The 17,138-nt window shown below is 53.3% G+C and overlaps 2 protein-coding genes across 2 annotated transcripts; both read left to right on the forward strand.

The window, feature by feature from the left end:
- The first annotated feature begins 220 nt into the window (after positions 1-220).
- Positions 221-12,560, forward strand: ELOA (elongin A). The gene is made up of 11 exons (XM_065041693.1): positions 221-461; positions 4,092-4,148; positions 4,717-4,835; positions 5,676-6,891; positions 7,682-7,796; positions 8,155-8,310; positions 8,702-8,799; positions 9,058-9,238; positions 9,538-9,649; positions 9,922-10,073; positions 10,549-12,560. Exons 1-11 carry the CDS (start codon positions 390-392, stop codon positions 10,608-10,610), a joined length of 2,340 nt encoding a protein of 779 aa, XP_064897765.1. The 5' UTR covers positions 221-389; the 3' UTR covers positions 10,611-12,560.
- Positions 12,561-14,578: 2,018 nt separating this feature from the next.
- Positions 14,579-17,042, forward strand: PITHD1 (PITH domain containing 1). Its single transcript, XM_065041768.1, has 6 exons — positions 14,579-14,825; positions 14,990-15,033; positions 15,163-15,240; positions 15,873-15,977; positions 16,364-16,472; positions 16,662-17,042. The coding sequence occupies exons 1-6, from the start codon at positions 14,631-14,633 to the stop codon at positions 16,761-16,763; spliced, it is 633 nt and encodes a 210-aa protein (XP_064897840.1). The 5' UTR covers positions 14,579-14,630; the 3' UTR covers positions 16,764-17,042.
- Positions 17,043-17,138: the final 96 nt, after the last annotated feature.

Raw genomic sequence — 17,138 nt, forward strand, 5'->3', positions numbered from 1 at the left:
CCCCGACCTGGGCAGCTGTGGCCCTGCTCCTTTTGCCTTGGGCTGCAAATTAATGTAACAAAACTACTTTATGTTCGCTGCCCATGCGCCGTGGTCGTTGGGAAGCAACAGGAATAGGCAGGAAGCGACATTAGCCTGAGGAGGCGGCTGCCCTCAGCAGTGGTCTGCCAGCACTCAAGATGGCGCTGTCCACCACCTCTGCCAGGCCCTAAGATGGCGCCTACCGAACTCTGCCCGTACCCGCCATGGCCGCCACCGGTCGGCGCAACGGCTGCGCCGCTTCCGTTTCCTGCCCGTAGCCAAGATGGCGGCGGCGGTGTTGGGGAATCGCCGTGTGGCCAGCGGGCGGTGAAGCCGTTTCCGCCGCCGCGGCCTCTCCAGCAGTAAAAATGGCGGAGTCGGTGCTGGAAGTTGTGGGCAAGCTGCAGTCGCGGCTGGCGGGCAGCGCGGAGCCCAAGAAGGTGACGGCGGCGGCGTGGCGACCGGGGCTCCCCCTCCCCGCGGGGGCGGCGCGGCGGGGTCGGGGGTCGGGAGGGCCCGAGACACCCCATGAGGGACAAGGGGAGCGGGGCCGGGCCTGCCCTGCCCTCCGCCGGCTCCCATCGCGAAGTTTCCTGCCCGGCCGGCGCCGCGGTCCGTGGGGCGGGGCGGGCCCGCTGCCACCGGGCAGGCCCGGGGGGTTGTCCGCGTTGGGAGCCCCCGGCGCTGGGCTGGGCTCGCAGGCCCATCTGCCCCGCGGACCCCCGGGGCGTTGCGTGGTCCCCCCGGTGCTGTGCGTGGGGTCCCCCCGGGTCGGTGTGGGGGTCCCCCCGTGGCCCGTCGCGGGGTGCGGGGGGAGAGGCGGGCGAGCGGGCAACGGGAGAACTTGCCGGAAGAGTCTTGTCCCGGTGACGTGTTGGCGGTGGAAGAGCCGCGGTCCCCGCTGTGAGCCTGGGCAGGAGGTGACCGGTCGTGTGGCACCGGAGGGCCATGGCGAGGCCACCGCCATCGCCAGGGACTTGGGAAGGGGCAAGAAATTGCCAAGTTTTAACTCTACCCTGGCGTGCGTTCCCTCTTTGCCTTGGGGATGTTGCTTGACACCTCTCACCCGTGTCCGTGTCCGAAACCCGCTGCCCACACAGCTGTCACAGTGACACGTCCTGTCCTGGTCTGGCTGGTGCTGGGATCTGTTCGGTGACGTTCGGCTGCGTGTTGCTGACCCCAACTCTCCTGCTGGCCACGGGGGTTCCGAGCCCTTTTTTTTCAGCTGAAATGTGGAATGAGGGTTTTGCTCAGCGTGTGCTGTTGTCCCGTTCGTATTTTTATGTCGTATTTTTAAGGGGGAGCATCTGTCGTGACTATTTACAGGTGTTTGGTTCGTGTTTCACTTAATTCGGATGAGGGCCGTGCAGCCGCTCTGCGCTCATCTAACTTTGTTTAACTGAGGCAAACGCCTGAAAACCGCTTGTTCTCCAAGATCTCCCACCACCCGTAAAGATGGACAGAGACGGGCACCGAAGCGCTCAAGCGCTGACGCTGCTGCGCGGGTACCCATCTCCAGCCAAGCTTTGGGCAAAGCGACAGGGGCTCTTGCTCCTTTTCTCACCCTCTCAGCCTAAACCAGAGCAGGGTTTAACCGGTGGGACCCCAAAACGGAGCCGAGCAGTCATTTCCAGGGGCTCTTGGGCTCCGTGGTGCTGAGAGCACACGCAAGAGCTCAGCCGTTTGCCCAGCGCGCCGTGCACAGAGAGAGCGCTCCTGCTTCCCGCCCCGTGTGTCAGCCCGGGGCAGTAACTGCTTGTCCGTGCTGCTCGGGCGTTGTGAGGCTTCGGGCACTGTTTGCACAGGTTGGCTCATTCTCCGGTAACCTTGTGCTGTTAAGTCGTGTCTTTCTCTGTTGATTCTACAGTTTTGCAAGGGCAGGGTGAGCGCTGGTGAGCTGTTACTAGCCAGGGTAGCGACTCTAAACCTTTCCTCCTCCTCAGCAGAAAGGTCCTGTGTGACCTGTGCTCTTATTTCCGATACCTTTGCAGCTGTATCTTTGGAAGTGTTAGTGTTTCTAGGCTTGAATGTAGTTGCTGTTGCATTGTCTTGATAGATTTTGTATCTTCTGAGCATCTTTCCATGTCAGAAAATGGCTTTGGGCTCTTCAGCTACAGCTGTTTCCACTACACCTGGACAAATCCAGGGCACTCCTGGGTGATACACACACCTTACACCATTTCCAGTCTTCTTTATTCTTACCTTGTCCATTTGACACCTTTTATCAGTAATGTGAAGGAACAATATTTGCCCGGTATCATGTACAACTCTATATTGCCTTGCTGAAGGGTGTTAAGTATTAATATTGCCTTGGGGTGAAAATGTGGCTGCTGGCACAGAACAGTATGAGTGAAACTTTGGATGCTGCTGTAATTATTTGGAAATGGTCCTTTTTCCAGCAGAGAAGATACAAACTCTGCAGGACTGAAGGAAGAAAGAGAGTAAAGGAAACATGAACAAGGAGCATCTTCACTAAGAGGATGGGGCCAGGCTGTAGCCATTTGATAATTAACGTGTGTCGTTAGCATTAGAATGGCCCGGCTGACTTTTAGAGAAAGAAAACAATCTACTCCTATTAAATAAAACTATGTTGGAGCTGGAACTAAGCGAATTTTTTACGGTTTGTGGCTGGTTGACTGAAACTCTACCCCGCGCTGGGCTGGTTTAGCTTTTCCGTATCTATTTCATCTGGTGTCTGGCAAGACACGAGCCCTGTGTTTTCTGTCTCCTGCCCGGCCGCCTGTTTCTCGTAGGACTTGTAGGATCTGGGTTATTTCTGAGCTGAGCTGCCAGATCTGAGTCAGCTTGGCTGATTGGAGCCGAAGGCGGCGGAGGTTCTGTAGGAAACACGGATCAGTACGAGTTCTTTAGCCTCACCGGGTCGGGGTTGTCTTGTTTTGTCCATCTCATGTGCGTGGACGTGGGGTCCGCAGAGGTTTTCCTGTGCTGTACAGACACGGCTCCCAAATATATCCCTGCTCGCATATTGGACAGCAGCAACAAGCAGAGGTTTTGATCTCTTAGGCCGCCAGGTAAGTGCGTTACTGATGACACGGGTAACGAAAACGCCTTGTTTCCCGACAGCGTCGTTTGGAGATAGGGCTGGGAACTCTGCTCAGCCCAAGCTGTGTTAATGACCGTGCTAGTGTAAAAGCTCGGTAAAGCGACACTCAGGCAAAGGGGGGTGTGTGGTGGCCTCTCGGAAAGCCGGCTCTTGCTTTTATTTGGTAAGACGTGGAGTTTTCCCACCATTGACTGCAGTGGGTGTGGAATAAATGAACTTATTTCCTTCAAAATGAAGGAAACCACTAAACCTCTCCGATCCCTGCATGGTGGAAGTGGGGTGATTGAATAGCTTAGCCCCTCAGTGCTAATTTGAGCGTGAGCACAGTGCTTTAAAGACAAGATGTTCGGGATCAAGGACGGCGCTTTGCGGCGTACGGCACAGCAGGGCTGGACAAAGCCAGGGCTGTAGAGGGGCTGGAATAACGGGAATGCTGACGGGGCTGCTCGGTGGCTGTAGCTGAGCTGAGGGAAATGGTGCGAGGGGCAGCGGTGCTGTCAGACCTCTGCTGGAACTGAAAAGTCAGTGGAGCGACGTCCCGAAGCACCCGGGTGGCAGGTTCCCTATAGATCTCTAAGAGCATCTTCCTTCCCTCGCTGCCTGGGTTGCAGAACTTCAGAAAGGACTCTTTATTTCCCATCCCATCAACAAGGGATGCGATTCTCAGCGCTACCTCCTGAGAGTCACAAGCTCCCGAGTCCTTTCTTCCCCTTGCTTTGCCGCCGGGTAGCGTGCGTGTTCCTGATGCTTTAAGCCAGAATGAAGCTGCCGTCCTCTCTGAAGAACGCATTCATATTTGAGTGGTTTAAAATTTTCAGATGGGCCCTCATTTGCAAAGAGGCCACAATTTCTATAGAGCCGGCCCTCGCGTTTGGTGTCTCGGGAGCTGGATTTGGAGCAGCACAGCAGCTGGCCGCCACTTGGCTCTAACAAGCTCTCTCCCTTTTTAATCACAGCACGCGGTTCCGTATGACAAGTCTGAACACTTTCCTTCTTGTCTCTGCAGCTGCTGAAAAGTCTGAAGAGGCTGTCGGAGTTGCCCATCACAGTTGACATTCTGGTGGTAAGAGCTGTGAAATCTCTCGCGCGTCTCATCGCGTCTGTCGAGTCCCGGGGTAACTGTTTGTCACGGAAAAGCTGCTTTCCCTGGAACAGGGGGTGTTGCGTCAGCCACCTGCTCCAGCCCCGTGTCACAGGCACGATTGTGTCAAGGTTCTGAGATTCCGGTAACCGGGAGGAGTGTGTCAGAGCAAGTGTGAAGCCGTGGAGGACAGTTCGTCATCCTCGGCTCCTCCAAAAGCTTAACACTCGCCTGAGATATGAGAGCCAGAGCGGTTCCTAACGACAACTGAATCAGAATGACGTTAGGAAGTGCTAATCCTTACAATTATTAGAGACTTCTGTCTTCAAGCCAACAGTCATGGTAAATACTAACGTGGTTTATCAATACTAATAATTAATGCTTGACTAAGGCAGAATTAAGTCATCTTTGATTTACAGAACCGTTAGACCAAGGAAGTTTTTCTTCTAGGTAGCGGGTTAACTTTATTCCCTTCGTAGGAACTTTAGTAGAGGTGAGAATTTTGACTCGTTTTGCTGAGATTAATTAATGTCTTGTCTCTCCCCTGAAGGAGACGGGTGTTGGGAAGACTGTCAACAGTTTACGGAAACACGAGCTCGTAGGAGACTTTGCGAAGAACCTCGTAGCGCGGTGGAAGAAGCTGGTGCCGGTGTCCCAAGAGGCAGACCGGTGAGTTCAGTGCTCTTCGATGGATAAGCTTTGTTATATTTTTGCAGTGATGATAAACTTCTCTGACCAAGGAAACAAAGCGAAGGCTCTGGAAAAACTTGTAACACGAGCGTGCAGCTGTGCATGGGGATTTTTGGCCCGTTTTGGCATCAACTCGCTGCCTCTGCGAGCCGCAGAGCGTCGGGTTGCTGACGGCTGCGGTTTTGCCTGAAAGTAGGGGCCGATTTTCAAGAATTTGCAGTTTGATGAAGAGATTAGCAGTAGATGCCAGAAAAGCGCCTTTAATAAAGCAAGAGATGCAATCTGCTCGCTTCCCGTTTTATGATGCTAAAGACAGGAAATTCAGAGGAAGTGGCTTGCTTTGAAAGGAGGCTTTAATGTGCAAAAATCCGATGGAAACTGAAAACTGACGCTAGCGAGCATCTTGTGGTAAGAGCTGTGTTGAACCCAGCAATGAGATCGTTTCGGTGCGGGTGATAAAAGCCCGGTTATTGATGATAATTTGGCTGTGGGATCCCTGCGTGTTGACCTGACAAACCGGGGGACGCGTTTCCCGTTACACCGCACAGTGCAGGCGCTGAGGAGTCTCTGTGCGCGTCGTTCTCTGCTTCCCAGTGAACTGTCAAGTCTCTAGTCCTAATACAAATCAATTCATGCAGTTTCTAAATCCCTGAACGTTGCTGTGCCTGCGAGAATTAGTGTTATTCTTGCCACAAAACTACCAAATACAACTTTAGTCTTCTGTAAGGGAGGTTCCCATCTATACAGTCCGTGCGGAGTGGCTCTTCTCATTCATATTGGAAGCTTTACTCTCGCTGTTTTGTTTTCTTACCCCTTCAGAAATAACCTGGATTCTGAAGACCGTGACTACGAGAGGAGCAGCTCAAGCAAAAGGCATCAAGAATCCTCCCTCAGAGAGGATGAGGAGCCCGACCAGGACTATTCAGAACGCTTCCAGCCGTCCTGCAGCCAGTCCTACAGCCCAGATCAGAGGGAAAAGAAGTCCAAAAAGTATCCCAGGCCTGAGAGAGCCCAGGAGACTTATGGCTACAGCAGCCATGAGGGGAAGGGTTGGGGTAGGTCTTCCCCAGCGCTCTCTTCAGACGAGGAATACTCGGACTATGGACAAGCTGTGTCTCCTGAGCCAAGCGAGAGCCCTCAGGATTTGTACACAGACCCTTACGCTTCTGAGGAGCAGGAAGAAGCGATGGTATTTCATCAGAAAGCCGGCAAAGGCCCCAGCTTTCAGGAGAAGCTGGGGGGAAGCCGGGACAGGAACTCTGGTGAGTTCTGCAGCAAAGGGAACGTGAGTCAAAGCAAAGAGCACAAGTCTTCTCACAAGAAGCGGCGACTTGACGGCAGAGAGGAGGACAGGAGCGCTGCCTGCAGCCCCGAAAAGTTGCACAAGGGCTCTTTCAAAGAGCAGCTCCGAGAAGCCCCCGTGGCAGGGGGCAGCAAGGAGAAGCAGAGGATGCCGGATGGTGCCAAGAAGGAGAAGAATCGAGAAAGCGGCACCTCCAGAAAGGAGAAGTTGCACGTGTCGCTGCACTCGGAAGAGAATTTGGACAACCACGTTAAGAAGCAAAAGCACCGGGACTCTGAAAAAAGCAAATTGGAAAAGCCCAAGCCGAGCCCGGAGACATCTAACACAGAGCGGGAGAAAAGGAAAGCTGAGAGCGACTTGTCGAATCGGATTAAAGAAAAGGGGCTTTCTGGGAGCTTAAAATCTTCAGAGGGGAAGCGCAAAGTCTCTGATGGGGACAAAAAATCGATGGGTTTCTCCTCAAATTCTGGAGAGGGGGAAGCGGAGGATGAATTTGAACAACCTACGATGTCCTTTGAGTCGTACCTGAGCTACGACCAGCCCCAGAAAAAGAAGAAGAAAGTGGTGAAACCCGCTGTGCCAGCTGGGGAGAAAGAGCAGGGGCACAGCAAACAGAACGGATCCAAAGCCAGCACCAACAGCTCGAGCTCAAGTCGGAAAAGCCCAAGCCACAAGAGAACAAGTGAGAAAAAGGCAGAGAAAAAGGTCCCGGAGCCTCCTAAACCAAACAGGGTAAGATTTCGAACGGGTTTTTGGAGGGAGAACCGGGGTTACAGTGCAGCTGATTCTAGAAGACAAAACTTCTTTTGCGAAAGCATGAAAAATGAGCAATATTTCTGTACATGTTCATTGCCACATGGGTGCCAGAGCTCTGTGTATAAACAGGGACTAATCACAATATGTTTGGGATTGGAAGGGACCTCAAAAGATCATCTAGTCCAATCCCCCAATGTGTAAATGTGTAAAGCTTAATCTTTTCACTCAACTTTGAAGCACTTTGCTCTTCAAGAAGTGCTTTTAGTATCTTAGCAGCCTTTTAAAACGCTGCTTTGCACCTTGCCATTCTTTCTAATAGGTGCCTCATGTCAAGGTTTTAGGTTTGCCTCAGTTCCTGAGGTTGATCTCTCCTCCACCACTGCAGCGTTTTGTGCGGGAGGAGAAGAGGCAGAACAGGTACATGAGTGTTTGAGGTCAAGGAGATGTTTCTGCCAGCTTCCTCTTCTGGTTTTTCTCCAGTTCTTTGCATTGTTAATCTGACCTGGGTTCTTGCCAGAGGCATTTAGCACTGAACCCGGTAGGTTAAAGGTGTGGGTGGCTCTTGCTGGAGGGTACTGAGTGATTCAAATCCCAAATTTTGGCTTCTTTGTATCGACAGCTTAGGCACAGTCACAGCAGCTGTTTCCTGGTGCAAGCTGATCAGCATTGGACGTCTAATTCAAAATATCACACCTAATGCTCTTTGTACGGGATGTAACCTACTGTATTCTCAGCTCACTTGCATGTCCATCCTCTCTCCTTCCAGATACTTTTAGATGTGGTACCAACATTACCGGACATCCCACTGCCGCCGATCCAGGCCAACTACCGCCCTCTTCCTTCCATCGAGTCCATTATGTGCTCCCAGACCAAACGGAAAGGTGCGTTGGGCAGGAAAATAGGTCTGAGATGGGCTCCGGCCGCTGTTGGTGGGAGGGAGGGGGTGCTGGCTGGGTTCAGGTCTTGCTGTTGGGGTCTGGTGTCCTGGCTCGCCCGCCCAGAGCCCCAGTGTAAAAAATAAGTGGCTTCTTGCCCACGTGCTCCAGCAGAAATAAGGAAGATCCTTTGCTGACCCTTCCCGGGGCTTGAGCTTTGGGTTTGCCCTTCATGAATGAGGTTGCAGGTCTCTGACCCTTGAGGTTGCTTCTGGGTGACTCTGATTTGTGTCTCCTGCACTATTCATCAGGGTGGGCTCTTTTTCCTCTGTTCCCTTCTTACTCCAAGTCTTTCACTTCACAGCCGTGTCCTCGCCGGTTGAAGAGAGCGAAGCGGGTTTTACAGGCCGCCGGTTGAATTCAAAGATGCAAGTGTATTCAGGCTCGAAAACCGCCTACCTCCCAAAGATGATGTCTCTGTATCAGCAATGCATCCGAGTCCTCAGCAACAACATCGACTGTAAGGAACTTTCCTCATCTCTCTCAAAATCACGTTGCAGGGATACCGCAGTCTCGGTAACTTGTCTGTATATGTCCCTGCAGCGTGTGAACAGTTTCCCTGTGTCTCAGGGCAAGCTAACTAATATGGGATAGATCCCGCTGAAAGCTCGGGTGCTGCGGGAATCCGCACCCAGCGTGCTTTCAGGGAGTGAAAATAGTGGTAAAAACAGAAAGCGCTTCTTAACTGGTGGCTTGCTGGAGCTATTGTACCTCTGGCTCCTGTCCCCGTCCCCTCACATTGCGTAGTCTCGTGCAGCACTGCGTTATTTTCCACTGCGTTTCAAGCTGTCAAGCCCTTTCCTTGGCGAGGAAGGAGGAGGATAAACACTCTGCATTTTGCTTCTTTCTAGCGATCTACGAAGTGGGTGGTGTCCCTTTCGCAGTGCTGGAGCCGGTACTGGAGAGATGCACCCCCGAGCAGCTCTATCGCATCGAGGAGTGTAACCATGTGAGTGCCTTGGGATGAGGAGGGGCTGGTGACATGCGGGAGTGATGTTGAGTCCTCAGCTGCAATAGCAGAATAGGAAAGAATAACAAGAGGTGGCTTTTGCCAGTCCTGAGTTCCTGAATTTGCCATCTGCCCATGTCCTGCTGCGCGTTGGCCCCAAAGTGTCTTGTCCTCTGGTATCCCAGTGTCACTGGTGCTGAGGGAGAGGGGAGTGAAGGTGTTGGGAGGGATCCCAGCTCACGTGTGGGTTTGCTTCAGGTCCTCATTGAGGATACGGATCAGCTGTGGCACAATCACTGTCTCCGAGACTTCAAGAACGAGAAGCCGGAAGAGTTTGAGTCCTGGCGGGAGATGTACCTTCGACTTCACGACGCGCGAGAGCAGCGGCTGCTGATGTTGGCGCGGAACATCGGCTCAGCTCACGCCAACAAACCCAAAGGTAAAGTAGGGCTGAACGATCAGAGAGGGGTCTGGGGATGCTGCCTGGGGGGTATCTTTGGTGGAGAAGGTCTTTTGGAATGACTGGTGTAAATCTAGTCCAGTTTAGGAGCTGCTTAGCTCTCTGTTCCGTGTTGTGACTGCAAGAGGTTCAGGCCTTAGGGAGGAGGATGTCACCAGAGCTTTGGGGTGGATGGACTGGGGAGAGCTGGTTGAATCTTGCTGACATAAAGCAAGCACTGAGGAGCCTCCTTTGCAGTAAGTTGGATCTCAGCAATGTTTTCCTCTGGCCTCCTACAGGTAGAGTGGCCAAAATGGCATTTGTGAACTCTGCAGTGAAGCCCCCTCGGGATGTACGAAGGAGACAAGAGAAGTTTGGAACTGGAGGACCTCTTCTGCCGGGGAAGACCAAGTGAGTGGTTCTCTTTAGGGCCTCTTTTCCTGGGGACTCCTGCCAGCTTCCCCCTGAGGCTCAGCATCCTGGCGGGAGAGGATCCTGCGTGTCTGGGAGGTTCTTTTGCAGTGAAACTCGTGACTAGAACAGCTTCTTTCTTGCTGGGAAGCGTGGAGATCCTGGTCGCTGCTGGTTCCACGCTGGTGTTAACACGTGTGGCTTGTGTCTGAAGAATTGCACCAAACCACGGTGACTCCTTTACTGAAATGTCCATCCCATCTCTGTTTCAGAATAAAACCAGTCCTGTACACGTCTAGCAAAAGCCACACTCGTGTGAGCGAGGAGCAGTCCTATGACGGGCCCAGCACCAGCAGCGCCCATTCTGCCCCATCTTCAGGTAGCACCTTCTCCTCCTACGACCCCAGGAAACCACCAGTGAAGAGTAAGTACAAACCGCAGCGCATCCATGTGGTCTCCTTTACAAATGCACGAATCTGCTGCTTCTGCTGTAAAAAATCCAGACTGTGCAGGAGGGTTGGTGTTGGTGGCCTCTCTCCTCTCCCTAAGGATTGGGTAAAGGCTGTTCAAACTCCTTGTGCAAGAAAAAGTGCAGGGAAACATCTGATTCACCGTGCTGACTGTATCAGCCTGTCCTAACAGCGAGGCAGCAGCTCTGCCTTTCCCTTCCTGTATCTGTCCAGCTGAAATGGAATTGTAGTGCAGTTCCCGTGGGAACGACACAGGGAGAGATTCGGAGACCGTGTTCTGGCAGCGCAGAGAGCAGAGTGGGCTCAGCTCAGTGCGTGACCTGGAAATCGATGATCACACCTGCCTCGCGTCTGCTTTGTGACTGCTGCTTTCAATTTTTTAATATCTATATATTTGTGTGTTTTGTTTTGTTTTGTTTTTCTCTGCAGAAATCGCGCCCATGATGGCGAAGACTATCAAAGCTTTCAAAAACAGGTTCTCTCGGAGATAAGTTTGCGGTGCAGATCTGGGACTTTCCCCCTCGCTGGGGAGTGGCACTGAAGGGGGAGACGGTACCAAACAGCCCTTTGCTTTGAACTCTTTGGAGACTGCAGCTGCTGGGAGAAGCTTCGATCTGCACAAGACGACAGCACAGTATTTTAATCTTTTATTCTGGTTCCTCTCTCAGTGTCAAGCCCCCCCCCATTTTTCCCCCCCCCACCCTTAACATCCTGTTTTTAGCTTTGTCATCCGTCAAAAGAAGGGTGTACAGAATCTCCTGACACGAGAAAATGTGAAGTCTTGGCACCTGCTGAGAGTGGAAGATCCAGAGACTATTTACTATTTAACCTCTTAATAAATTATAAAATGGTTTTAATTAATATTTTGCCCTTCTATCCCGCTGGTATTATTTATGTCACTCCCAGTAGTCTCTGCCCCCCGAGTCCAGTGCACGGGGCAGCCCCTCGGTGACTGGAATCCACCTGAGTGGACACTGGGTGTCACGGGCGTCTTTCCCCCTCATCTGGTACCTGCTGGGCCCAGCGTCCCACCTGGACTCTCTGGGACAGGTGGCACCGGTGGCCCATCCGCTCATCGGTCCTTTGGCAAGCACATCGAGTCCCGAGGCTTTGTGCTCTAATGATGTACGTTAATAAAATCGTAGCTCTCAACCTTCTCTCTGCTGTTACTGTAGATCTCGTCCAGATGCTTACGTTGTCGTGCAGGGACGCCAAGAACCGTTGGGGACTTTTTATCTGCTGCTGTTGTCTTCTGGCTACTGGGAATAAAGCTATGAGGGCTTTGGGGAGGAATTTTACCATGCATTAAGTCAGATTTTAACTTCTTTTTTCAAGAGGGGGATTTTGCCTCTGAAATTAAAACCAGTTTTTAAATATCAATGAAGGTGTCAGTTTGCCTCTTTTAGTGGAAAGAAGGAATACTTTTATCTTGTTTTCTGTGTGGAATTGGGAAGGATTTATTTCCACTTTGGAAGCTGGTGTTTAAATCCTGTCTTTTCCCTGTATGTTTTCCTCTTTGGAAAAAGCAAGGGTTTTAGTCTCCGAACCTGGAACCACTTGAGTGGGGTTGGAGAGGAGGGAATAACAGAATGTGGTTTGGTTTTTATGCGTGTCCTGCATAGCGGGAGTTCCCAAAGTGGCTGTACTTGGTGTCTGAGGAACCGGAGCTCTGGAGGGAAAGGGTGTGGAGCGTGAGTGTGATTTCAGGGGGACTCGCAGCAGCGAGCGAGCAGCCGGACGCAACGGGGCACCCGCTGTTCAACGTGAAGCCTTATCGTGGTGAATCCTTGTGGGTTATGTTGGCCTCAAAAATAAACTTAACCCGAGGTGGCGCAAGCAGAGGATGGAGCTGGTTAGACCCAGGTCGTGTGGCGAGGGACACGGCCGCTCTGGTGGCGCTCAGGGGTCTGACTGGATCAGAAGGGGAGATTGACCTGTTCCAAGCCATATTTGCTGCCCTAGGACTTTGCTGCGCGGGTGGAAAAGGTGCCGGTAGCGGATGCTGTTGGTGGTGGCAGCTTTTGGGAAGTTCTGGGTTTCTGCGGCTGCCAAATCCCAAAGCGGTGGAGCCGCCTGTGCGCACTGACTGGGGGAAACGTTGCTGTGAAGAAAGAGCTCTAGAAAAATCCCTGTATGCCTCTGGTTTCTGTTGGTTTCTTTCTTCCTTTTTCTCCTTTTTTTTTTTTCTGAATTTTAAACCATTCTGAACACCCGTCTCGTGTTTATTTGGTCTGTTCTTCTCTTATTTTGAAGATCTTGGAAAAATGTTCTCAGACTCTCACGTGCTGTAAGTTCGTTACAGTCCCAGATGCTTTAACGTTATCGTGCAGCATTTCAATGTGTGTTGTGCTGTAAAATAATGGCTCCTTACTCTTGCGTTGTTGCTGTACTTAATTTCGCTGTACTTTTAATTAGATAACAATATATTATCTTGTGCTGACTGTTGTGCTACCATTTATTTCTCCCCTGTACTGGGGGTACGGGCAGAGGGCAGAGAAACGGAGTCTGGCATTGTCTTCAGGCCCCAATGGATCTGGGTGAGGCCCGAGAACAATCTCGGGCACCACTAAACTGCCACTTAATTAATGCCACAGCTACGTAATTAGATGTGGGTATTTCCCAAAGCGTTGCTGTTACGGGGTGGTGCATCTTCCGTCTCGGAGCAGCCTGTTTGTGCTGAGCGGGTCCCACTGCCCTTCCCTTTGCTCAGGCACTGAAACCGCGCAGACCGAAGCGGCACCAACAGGGTTACATCCAGGAGACACAAACTAAGCCAAGTCTGGGGTAAAAGTGCTCGTTCTGTTCCCAGTCTCAGTGCCTGGGGTGTTAAGTTGTGCAATTTTTCTGTGCTGCACAAAGGAACAGAGCAGAGCTGCCTCTTCCCACGTCGCTGTCCCGCTGGTGTTGGGATGAGGAACACGGGCAGGAGGGCGAGTGACTTTGACTTGCATTTGTATTTTGGTCCCAACTCTGTACATACAATTTTCTATGTTCCCCCCCTTTTTTTTTGTGGTAACTAAGATGAATATTTTAATTAGATAAGTTATATGAAAAGAGAACAATCATGTCTCAATAAAAGCCAAACACTGGACCGTGTCTGCTTGTTCTTTTCTGTCTCTGAGCAATGAATGTTAAACACACCAGGTCCCGGCTCCTGTCCCCCTTCCTGGCTGGAACCAGCCCCAAGTTTAAACCCCAGGAGCTCTCCCTGGCGCTGCTGAGAAGCAGCTTTGCTCTCTTCCCGCAGTGGTTGACGCTGCCAGCGCAGCCCGGTCTTCCCCGGGGTCCGTCCGGGGCCGGGCTGGGCCGAGCCCCCTCCCCGGGGCGAACCGGAGGTGTCTCGGTTCACCGGGAGCCGTGCTGGACCCGACATGTGCGGCGGCGGTGGGCGTGGCGTCAGTATTGCTGTGGGCGGGGCGACAGTGCGGTGGGCGGGCCGTCGGGAGTCGGTGGGCGGGGCGGAGCGCGATGGGCAGGGCGTTAGGACGCTGTGGGCGGGGCGAGAGTGCGGTGGGCGGGGGCACAGTGCAGTGGGCGGGGTATGTCCGTGCTGTCGATAATGTTGATCCACCTATATTAACTTGTGCCCTTTCAGAACAGAACTGTAAACTCAGAGTGCTCACAGAATCCCAGAGTGTCAGGGGTTGAAGGGCCCTGGAAAGCTCATGCAGTGCAATCCCCCCATGGAGCAGGAACACACAGATGAGGTTACACAGGAAGGTGTCCAGGCGGGTTGGAATGTCTGCACAGAAGGAGACTCCACAACCCCCCTGGGCAGCCTGGGCCAGGCTCTGCCACCCTCACCCCAAACAAGTTTCTTCTCAAATTTAGGTGCTCAAAGACTTGCTTTTGAATAGAATATGCTTAAACTGGCTATCTCAAAAAGACTGGCTGGGAAGACTTACAGCAGCTAAATGGCAGGATGTAATTTCAATGAATGGAGACAGAGAGAAGATCGGCATAAAACCAGCAATGATAGACCAGAGACACTCACCTAAAGCCTATGGAGACCCAAAAAAAGAAGTCATGTGGGCTTAGCAAGTGGACAACCAGATCAAACAGCCCAGATATTCTCCAACAGGAGGGTCTTTATCTGGCCATAATCATGCAATCAATGAAGAAACTTTCCATAATCAGAAAGAGTGCAGGCATGGGCAAACGAGAGCAGCAAATGCAGCTCTGACACATTGTCAGAGCTTGTACAGGCAACGAACGTGCTCACAGATCTCGCTCAGTAGTTTGCACGCTACTCTGAAATGAGACACTGATTTAGTTGCACAGTACAGACCGTCACTTTACACAACTTGGATAAACAAAGCAAGCTAACAATGTTCACACTCCAGACAGGTGGGGCGGGGCGACAGTGCGGTGGGCGGGGTTTCCCGGCGCGGTGGGCGTGGCGGCAGCAGTGCGCAGGCGCGGTAGGCGGGGTGTCAAGGCTTGGTGGGCGGGGTAACAGCGTGGTGGGCGGGGCGGCGGCAGCGCGCAGGCGCGGTGGGCGCGGCGCGGCCATGGCGCACGGGCACGGGCATTGCTGCTGCTGCGGGGAGACGGCGGCGGCGACCGGCGGAGACCCGGAGCGGGGCGCGGCCTGGGGGCTCTACCTGCGCATCGACCGGCAGCGCCTGCAGTGCCTCAACGAGCGCCGCGAGGGCAGCGGCGCGCTCGTCTTCCGCGCTTGGGAGGAGCGCGGTGACCGCGCACAGGTGGGGCCGGGCCGGGGCCTGCGGCGGAGAAGCGGGCGGGGCGGGAGACAGCGGGGTGTTGTCGGTCTCTCCGGGGTCACCCACCGTGTTTTCCCAGCCCCCGGTGCGACCCCCGTGTACCTGCACAGCCGAGTCCGTCCTGACCGGCTCTTCTTTCTCCCCAGTTTGTAGAAAGTGACGATGACGAGGAGCTTCTGTTTAACATCCCGTAAGTTCCTTCCCCGAGCTCCTCCGGCACCGCTTCGGCTGCTGGCAGGGCTCCTTCCTCGCCTTTACGCACCCGGGAATGATGTGGGGAGAACGAAGGTGAAAACGCCACTCCTGCATCTCTCGAAAGGTTTACGGGAAACGTCAAATTAAAAGGAGTGATTGTGATGGGGGAAGACGACGATACGCATCCAGCGGAGATGAGGCTGTGAGTAAAACGAGCATTAGCTTTGCTGGAGCCTAAACAGAACTAATTAACTCGTAGCTAATGAGAGCGGTGATTCCGGTGCCTGAGCACCCAGTGAGGCGCGTGGGGTGGGGGGAGCAGCGTTTCCCTGTGTCACCTCCGTCCTTCCAGGGGCCCAGGAGGGAAAAATAAGCTGGAACTTGTATGGGGATGAGCAAGGCTGCTTGCTGCCTTCTTCTCTAGAGAAACGTGGTGCTGATTTTAATTAGAACGTTTTGGTGAGATGCTGTGCTGGGAAGATTTATTTTTTATCCAAAATGAAAGAGTATTGAGTACTCTGCAGTTTTTGCTTGTGGGGGAAGAAATGCACCTTGATGGAGGCCTCATTGTCCTTGGTCTGCAGTGTCCTGGGCTCTGGATCTGTATCTCCCAAGCTTTGTCTCTTGCTTTTCCTTGTTGTTTTTTAAGGGTTTTGGATATTCTGGAATGTGCTGATACTTTGTAGTGACGTTGGTATTTTCTCCCTCAGAAAACAAAGCAAACGTAGTTTCTTACTGTTGAGAAGAAGCCAGGCAGTGCTAATGGATGGCGAGGAAACCAATTAGCTGAGCTGTGTGTTAATAACTCCCTGGGTTTCCTCTGTCTCTTCCCAGGTTCAAGAACATTCCTCACATGTCCTTCGATGACGCAGGCAGGGAACCCGACCAGATGTTCAGCCTGAACCGGGACCCGCGGGGCGAGCTGGAATACCCCACCAAGTACGGCGTGGGGACGCGGGGGCTGCGCCTCCCAAGCATGGGCGCTGAGCTCCGTCCGCCTGCACTCGTGCTGCTGCATTTTAGGAAGGGGTTAGCGGGGAACAGCTCCTTCCCTTGTCATCTCAGAGCTGCCCACAGTAGAATTTGCCTCCGTGGCTCCGTCCTGCCCTTGGGGGTGTGAGCTCTGGTCTGAAAACATCCTTCCCAGAGCCAGGGGGGTGACTGTGCCTGCAACTCAGGAATTCTGGGGTGCAGAATCATCCCAGTGTTGCGTCCCCTGCCCCTCCAGCCCCCTCAGTCCTTTGCTCCCAAGTCTGTCTTGAATTCGGGTAGGAGCAACACGTGGTACAGCAGCCTGGCTCCACTTTCAGCGCGTTTTCTTTCAGGATTGCCCGTTTCTCCAATGTTTACCACCTCTCCATCCACTTTCCGAAGAACTTTGGAGCAGAGACAACGAAGATTTTTTATATAGGCCTGAAAGGAGAGTGGACGGAGGTGGGTGAGAGCAGAGATGAGACTGTGCAAACAGTGTGAAAAGGGCTTGAGCCCTTGAGCCCATCGTTTAAGTTGAGCTCTAGGGGTGAAGGTCTGTGATGAAAAATCCATAAGCTGGGAACCTGCTCTGTTGTTTTAGGAGGGACTTGAGTTCTGTCCTCCGGACTAACACGTTTAATCTTAATTCAGGCTCATCGCCACGAGGTCACCATCTGCAATTACGAAGCATCGGCAAACCCGGCCGATCACAAGCTGGAGCAAATCACCCCCCAGACTCACTTCATCTCCTAACGGCCGGTTGGAAGCTCTGGCGCCAGCGCACAGACGCGAGGGGCTGACTCGGACAGAGACGCCGCCTGAAGCGCTGGGGAGGGCTGGATCAGCTTTACGTTTGGGTCCTCGCCTCGGACAGCCGGGTGCGCGGTGCCCGTGCAGGGGCGGCCGCTGAGGGCAGCGGGGGGCGGGTCCCGCCGGCGGCAGCGGAGCCGCTCTAAGACGGGACACTCGCTCTTTAGGCAGCGCCGGGCCCGTTTACGTCTCCGCCTGACAATAAAACACGCGTGAGGCGCAGAGCTGTGGCCTGTTCCCGTTAACGTGGGGCGGGGCCGCTGTGGTAACGGTGGGGGAGGGGGGCCGCCCGTGGCCTCTCCCCGTTAAACTCCCGCC

This window comes from Columba livia, chromosome 26 (assembly GCF_036013475.1).
Source record: "Columba livia isolate bColLiv1 breed racing homer chromosome 26, bColLiv1.pat.W.v2, whole genome shotgun sequence".
NCBI lineage: Eukaryota > Metazoa > Chordata > Aves > Columbiformes > Columbidae > Columba > Columba livia.